The following is a 7,634-nucleotide window of genomic DNA, read 5'->3' as shown; positions in this document are numbered from 1 at the left end:
TGTGGGTTTTTTTCTTTAGTCTTCCATAGGAATAGTTCACCTAAAAATTCACTCACCCTCAGATCATACAAGATGTAGATGAGTTTGTTTCTATATTATAGATTATGGACCTGTATTTTTGGCCAGATATGATGGTTTAAAGTTAAAATGCTTTAATGATGGATTTGTTTCTTATAAACACACAGCTTTTCGCTTCATACGATGTTAATCGATGGACTGGAGTGCTGTGTTTTACTTGTGGATTATTATGATGTTTTTATCAGCTGTTTGGACTCGTATTCTGATGGCACCCATTCACTGCAGAGCATGTGATGAAATGCTACATTTCTCCAAATCTATTCCAAATTAAATACAAACGCATCTACATCTTGGATGGGCTGAGGGTGAACACATTTTCATTTTTGGGTTAACTATTCCTTTAGCTGATGTGTGTAATTTTGCCTAGTTTAATGTGCAGACAACTAGGAATAAGTTGCCAGTAAATTTGATTTATTTCATTGGTTTGAAATAACACAATTGGATCCAGTGATATGACTTTTGGATAGAACAATGTTTGGACCTGTTTGGAAACAGTCACTGAGCTTCATTAATGAAACATGCACAAAATAGATTTTTGTGTGGTTCATAAAACCATTCATATGCTAAATGTATTTGTATTCCTGCATTTTTAATCATCCCTGCAGGCTTAACCAATGAAAATAAATTCTGAAAAAAAAGTCATAGTTATATTTATACCACACAATGGAGACTGTACTCCAGTGAGCATTTCTCAAGGCAGGTTTATTTTTGAAAATCAATTTCTGGCAAGTATTGGCTGGCAAGTATAAAAAAAAAATAAAACAAATCTATTGACCATTTACCATGATTGCTCAGAACAGTGTTACAGTTCATTTAACACACATTGACCTTCTGTGATACCATAGCTCAATAGCACGTCACAGTGGGTAAAAGTGCCTTAAAGAGCATACTATAATAAGCTTTTCAGCAAGTGACCTATTGTAAAAATAAAACGATTCAAGAAGCATGTTATTAAATAGGCGTTCAAAAGTTTGGGGTCAGTATATTTTTTTTTCTTTTATTCAGAAAGGACACATTAAATTGATCAAATTAGCATGCTTTCTGAAGAATCATGTGACACTTAAGACTGGATTAACGGCTACTGAAAATTCAGCTTTACTGTCACAGAAATAAACTGCATTTTAAAATATATTAAAACAGTGGTTTTAAATGATAATAATATTTTAACAACAATAGTACTGCATTTATTTATCAAATAAATTCAGCTTTGGTGAACATAAGAGACTTATGAGACAAAAACATTACCCCAATTTTTTCAAAGTTAGTTTGTATGTTTATAATAAATCAATAATATAGTTGTAATATTTAAAGCATGTGACAACTTTCCCCAACTTGACATTTATAGAAAAATACTCTTTCTATGAGAGCACAGTCTCCTATTTTCTCCTATTATTCAAAATAATGATATACAACATTATTAATGTCATTTTGAAGATAACTGTTGTTGGTTTTATTATATGATAATATGTTGTTGGCTGCCATTATAGCTACATATGTATGTTTGTTTGTTGTTAGCACATTTAGTTCCTATATTATATAATCTCTATATTTAAATGTTATATATTTATATATTTATAATTTATAAATATACTCTTTTATAGTAACATTCACAATTAACATCCATGGTCCTTTTAAAATGTCATGTGCACAGATACTGTGTGAGCCCATACTGCTGCAATCTACTGAAAGTGTAGAACGCAACACTCTATTGGCTGAAATCCAAGGTAGTTGTTAAATCAATACTCCTTTGAAATTTAGTTTTTTCCCCCTCTTGAGCTGCTTAAGGATTTCTAACTCATATGTAATGATTTTGCTGCTGGACATAAGTGATTTCTATTGATCTTCTAATGAATTTCCAGCAGAAGGCGAATACTACTGCATAATTGCTAATAATGCTGACCGAAAGCTTACATTTGAGAAAGGAAGATGGCTCCTGGCTAAATATTGTTATGGAAAACTGCTAACGCACAGGGAATGCAAACTTCGTTCATTCTGTAGGCATTCATAAATGTTTTAATACTGTTATTATCGTCATATAGATGGAGCTTCCTGAAAATGTCAATTGCCGCATGAGGTTCTGGATATGAAGCGGGATTTATGCATATTTTCCCGCCACCATGGGATCAAAGCGTAGATTTGGGTCAAGGGGTTTGGTTTATTAGTTCGTGCACACCTCTGCTTCTTATCAATCTATTTCAGATTACATATGCAAACACGGCAGCAAATATCTCGCTACAACAGTAATGCAATTGCGTATACAACTATGTTCTTTCAGCTTCCATTTTAATATCACGAAATATCTTCACTTGGTTAATACCTGTGGCTTCGAGAAGAAAAGACATTGGCAAAATGAAAGTAGAGATGATTTCTTTATTTGATTCACACAAGATGTTATTCGGTTAGCTTTGGCAATGCTGGAAGGAAAGCAAAAAGGCAGATCTCTGTGCAGGAATGGAAGTGAAAAGACACCTCGGCGGCTTTAGTATTCAAGGGCATGCTTTTCATTACATCCTCTGTATTTGATACATACAACAATCTGTTTGAGAGGAAGACGGCAAGATTAATGCAGATAGAATTCAGTCACAGCACGACGCGGACTACTGTAAAAACCAAACATATACATAAGAAAATCTAGTTATTGCTCACCATCAATAGTTTACTCTAATCCGATTTTATATTCACCCAATGCCTGTTTTATTGTGGTGCTGAGTGAAATATATCACAAAAGTTGATGAAAAGCTGTATCTGTGTCGTTTGAGGCGAATGATCACCCATTCTGGTTTTAAATATTCAGCTATTCTCAGTAGTCCATCATTGCTACGCTAAAAGCAGATTTGCTACAGTGGCTTAGAGTGCAGCGATAACACTGAAGAGCGACGGTAACCTTGAAGAGTCCACTGAGAGTTTAGAGAAAGTCACTGAAACACAAGGCATTGTGGGAATGCCAAATGGAGGCATTCGGCCAATTAGAGGCGAGAATCTCCTCAGGCATCCCAGACCCAATCCCTGTCCCTTAGGGATCTCTCTCTCTCCTTTCTTTGCTCAATCTCTCTCGGCCTCAGTCGCTCTCCCTCCCTTGACTCTTTCCATCTCCTTCCAATTCCAATGCGGTTTGGCTTTTAGTCTTAAACTCTATTAACTCTGACTTATTTTATGCTTGTTCTTTACAACAGAGAGGCACAGATTGAGAGGGGTCAATCAGAGTCGAGCCCATAAGACCGGGAAGGAGAAACTTTTCTATTTCAATTCAAAGGTCTTTGTGGAAAAGAGTTTCTCTTTGAAATGTTGATTCAGTGGCCTCTGTGGGCCTGGAGTTATTGGACCTGCGGAACATTATTGAAAATTGCACGACATCTTTAAAATCCTGTAAGAGAGGGACTTGGTGTTAAGGAAAAATACACCAGCATAGGGAATGTTCAGGCACATATCCTATTTACCTATTCCACAGTGACAATGGGCTCTTTCACACATAATTTGGTGTAAATTGCACAGTATTTTATTGTATTCTGTTCAGAGATCTTGTGTGAGCAGGAGCCATGACTGAATTACTTTATACCTCTCCAGCTAATTCAGCATAGCTAGCTGTTCAACAGTTTATATTAGCAACTTGTTTTGGGAAGAAACTAACTAAAAGTAGTAACTGCATTTATCAGTAGCAGTACAGCAGTCTTGTGAATCGGTTATGTGGGCGCTTTCTGTAAATGAACAGCAAAAAAAAAAAAAAATTATAAAATAAAAATCACTGAATTGTGGCACTGTGTAACATTTTTTTAATGGAATATTTAGGTAAATGCTGCTGTTTAGTTATAGTTTTACTTATATTTATTAAAATGTATACGACCATTCAAAAGTATGGAGTCAGTAAAATGTTTTCATTAGTGTTATTTTAATGAATACCTTTATTCAGCAAAGATGCATTAAATTGATGAAAAGTGACAGTAAAGGCATATACTGATTTAAATAAATGCTGTTTGAACTCCTGAAAAAAAAAGATCATGCTTTTTATAAAAATATTAAGCAGCTCAACTGTTTTCAACCTGATAATAATAAGAAATGTTTCTTGAGCAGCAAATCAGTATAATTATTGCATATATAGTGGCTTAATTATTCCTGTATATACAGCTTACATATTATCATGCACAGGAATAAATTAAAATTTTAAATGTATTAAAATAGAAAACTATGTGTTATGTGTTGTTTTAAATTGTGATAATATTTCTCAATATTACTGTTTTGCTGTATTTTCCATCAAACAAATTCAGCTTTGGTGAGAATAAAAACATTAAAGACATAAGATACTACTACTACTACTACTAATAATAATAATAATCTTACCGACCCCCAAACTTTTAATCAGTAGTGTATATGTTTGATATGTTTACTCTCATTGTGCATTCAATCAAAAACCTGATTAATTGAATAATTAGCTGTACACAAAAGAAGAAGATATTTTGAGAAATGTCTGTGTTTTTTGTCCATATAATGGAAGTCAATAGGGCCTTTCGCACCGCTTTAGTTCCAGAACTAAATGTACAGTACTAAAGTACTGGGACGATTTTGCGGGAACTATTTCCCAGTACAATTTAAAGGGTTGCATTCGCACCGAGAGTGTGTACTAAGAAGTGACGTAAGCCGGTCGACAGCGGAGGGCGTTTTCATACGCGTTTGGCCAATCAATGTCTACTTGCGTCGCGATTAGTACCAGTTGTGCTGGTTAGACCCTGCTCCGGAGTAGGAGCTAATTTGGTTCTCGAAAAAGGCAGTCCGGTACTAAAATCGCACCCAGTTCCGGCGGTGCGAAAACGCCAAAAAGTGGGTAGTTCCACAATTAGTTCTGCTACTATGAAAAGGTTCCCGCGGTGCGAAAGGCCCTAATGGTTACCAAAACTCTTTGGTTTCTACTGATCATCAAAACCTTGTGTCCCACAGAAGAAGGAAAGAAATACAGGTTTTGAATGACATGAGGGTGAGTAAATAATGACAGAATTTTCAGTTTTTTGGGGTTTTACTACACTTTTAAGTAGATTCAGTCAATATCTGCTTATTGCTTGCTATCTTATAGAGTTTAACTAGTTTAAATGTGTCTTACCTTGGCAAGCTAGTTTTTTTTAAAATAGCTTTCCCAACAACATATAAGTTTCTTGGAGAGACATTATGAATTTATGCCTTCACATACTTCTCCATGGACAGAAAATAACAAAGGTTTTCTTTCTCCTTCCAAAGCCCTGTCTTCCCCCATGACTTGTGGTACACTGGAGCAGGATTTTCTTACTGAAACAAAGAAGAAAAATGCTTGAATATGAAAAATACAGTCTGTCATCCCATGTGCTGTAGCCTCTAGTACAATTTTTAAACAACAATAATAAACAAATGTCTTGAATACGGTATGTAGTAATACATCACTCAGACAGTAATTGAACTCGCTATGTATAACTTACATGTCTTACTGTAAGTTAACAACATGGGGGTGTGTTTCTGTGGGTGTCAGTATGTGTTTATATGCAGAGTCATTACGGGTGACTTATGCGTTGCTTGTGCAAGCAGAACTCATGTTGCAGAAAACATTTTGTCCTTCTTTCCGTTGATGGAGAGCAGGGAGGCAGTTTGGCCCTGCAGCACCATTCATTCTGCTCCAGTAGCACTGGGCTTCATGCACGGCGTGGTAAGATCAAGCAGAAGGGACTGCTTTTGAGTTCGGTTTGATCGTCGACCACCTCCGGGCAGATCAACACATAAACAACCAGTGATATAGACCCTCATAGGCCCTGCACTTCAATTACAGCATCACTCTTTCTCTTTTTCACAGGTTAGGTAACTATCCCAATCTCTTATATTGCAAGGCTTTTTAAAAATATTCAAAGTGTGAAAGAAAAGTGACATTTTCAAAGCGTACAGGTGTCGAATGTGGCCTTTCATTGCTTGTCTGTTCTCAGGAAGCTCTGAAGGCTTTCAGATTTATTGACTTTGCTCTCTGTCCCTGTTTGTACATGTTGTTCATATAGTTTTGGCGTCTTTCCATCAGTCTGGCAGAGTGTTTATTCGTGCGCTGCAGGCCACCGGTAGAACAGAATAACACGGCGTGCATCGGAAGCAGCCAGTATCTGTTAGGCTAGACAACTGAATAATACCTTCGTCTCATTATGGACTTGTTGTGTAAGCCGAACAACATGGTGCGAGGTCGTCTGAGGGCTTGGTCATGCATTTCCATCTGCAAACGTGGGCATTCAACTGATCTGACGGTGAATATAAAACACACATAAGAATAGTAGTGTGCTGAGTTGGATGAAAATGAGGCAGTCCAGTTGTTTTCTAGGGTAAGGAAGAATTTGACTGTCCTTTTTAATTAAAGGGCTTAAGTTGGAACATGCACACCCTTGTGAAAAATAAGTACACTTTAGCATACTTTTAAAAAGAGTACTTATTACAGACATAATCAGGGGCATTTCTAGCCTTTCATCAATACTGGGGCACAGAAAAAGTGTGCCCATATTTTTTAACTATTTTTTTTTTAAATACTGTTTTGGAAATAATTGTCAGAACAGAGTCGTTCAAAAGCTGCATGTGCAATAAAGAGCTGATTCGTTGTTGACTAATTATTTGCAAGTTTTGTTTTCTACGATGGATTGTAATTAAATATCCACCTCATCCAACACTCTTTTAGCTTTTTGTCTTTATAAAATATCCCATTACTCTTTCAGTGTGAGAAACTGCTATAAACAATCAGTGTGTAAGTGAACTGTCCTACACGCTCAGAAAAGAAGATACAAAAGCTGTCACTGGGGCGGTACACTTTCAAAAGGTCCATCTTTGCACCTTATTTACTCCTAAAAGCTGCATATTAGTACCTTAAATATACATATTAGTAGTACATAAAGTGTTCATATCAGTACCTTCTGAAAGGGTACCAGCCCAGTGACAGCTTTTGTGCCCTTTATGAGAGTGTAAACTGAATCTGGAACAATTTCAGACTTTTAGATCAAAAGAGTGATTCATTTATGAATCTGGCATTGCTAGTTCTGTTTCTAAACAGATAATAGAGAAAAACACATGACTTGATTGCTGAATTATTATCATTTAATAGGACGTATGTACCTCTTTATTTGGAATTTCATAATTAAATAAATTGCATTAAATCTGCCGAAGGTACTGACAAACATTTATGGCAAATTTACAGAAAATTGTATGGCATGTATTTAAATATATTTGTAATTACACATTTGTAAGGACGAAGTTGCTTTTTAGTACATTTAAAATATTTTAACTTTAAATGTAATATTGAACACCACACTACAATTAAAATTATAATCACACTGTATATGTGCTTTGGTATGTTAGTCAACACATCAAAATATGTTCACTTCTTTAAAGAATAACAAAAGATTAGTAAAACAAAATTATTTAAAATGTACTTTAGAATAAAACCTTTTATTTGACATTATTACAAATTGCACTTTAAGTAAGTACTCTATAAGTACTCTAAGTAGTATTTATTTCATAAAAATTATAATATATGCAAACACAATTTTTTATATATATATATATATATATATATATAT

General features: G+C 35.2%; 1 protein-coding gene across 1 annotated transcript in view; it reads right to left on the bottom strand.

The window, feature by feature from the left end:
* Positions 1–4,956: 4,956 nt before the first annotated feature.
* Positions 4,957–7,634, bottom strand: part of LOC107711300 (uncharacterized) — a 9,573-nt gene continuing 6,895 nt past the window's right edge. Inside the window, exon 4 of the mRNA XM_016516271.1 lies at positions 4,957–5,349. Coding sequence (XP_016371757.1) covers positions 5,247–5,349 — 103 coding nt within the window. The 3' untranslated portion in view covers positions 4,957–5,246. The remainder of the gene's footprint in view (positions 5,350–7,634) is intronic.

Source organism: Sinocyclocheilus rhinocerous, unplaced genomic scaffold (genome assembly GCF_001515625.1).
Source record: "Sinocyclocheilus rhinocerous isolate Xijiao unplaced genomic scaffold, SAMN03320098_v1.1 scaffold86, whole genome shotgun sequence".
NCBI lineage: Eukaryota > Metazoa > Chordata > Actinopteri > Cypriniformes > Cyprinidae > Sinocyclocheilus > Sinocyclocheilus rhinocerous.
Note: the sequence above shows the minus strand (reverse complement) of the source record. Positions and strands in the feature narration are given on the sequence as shown.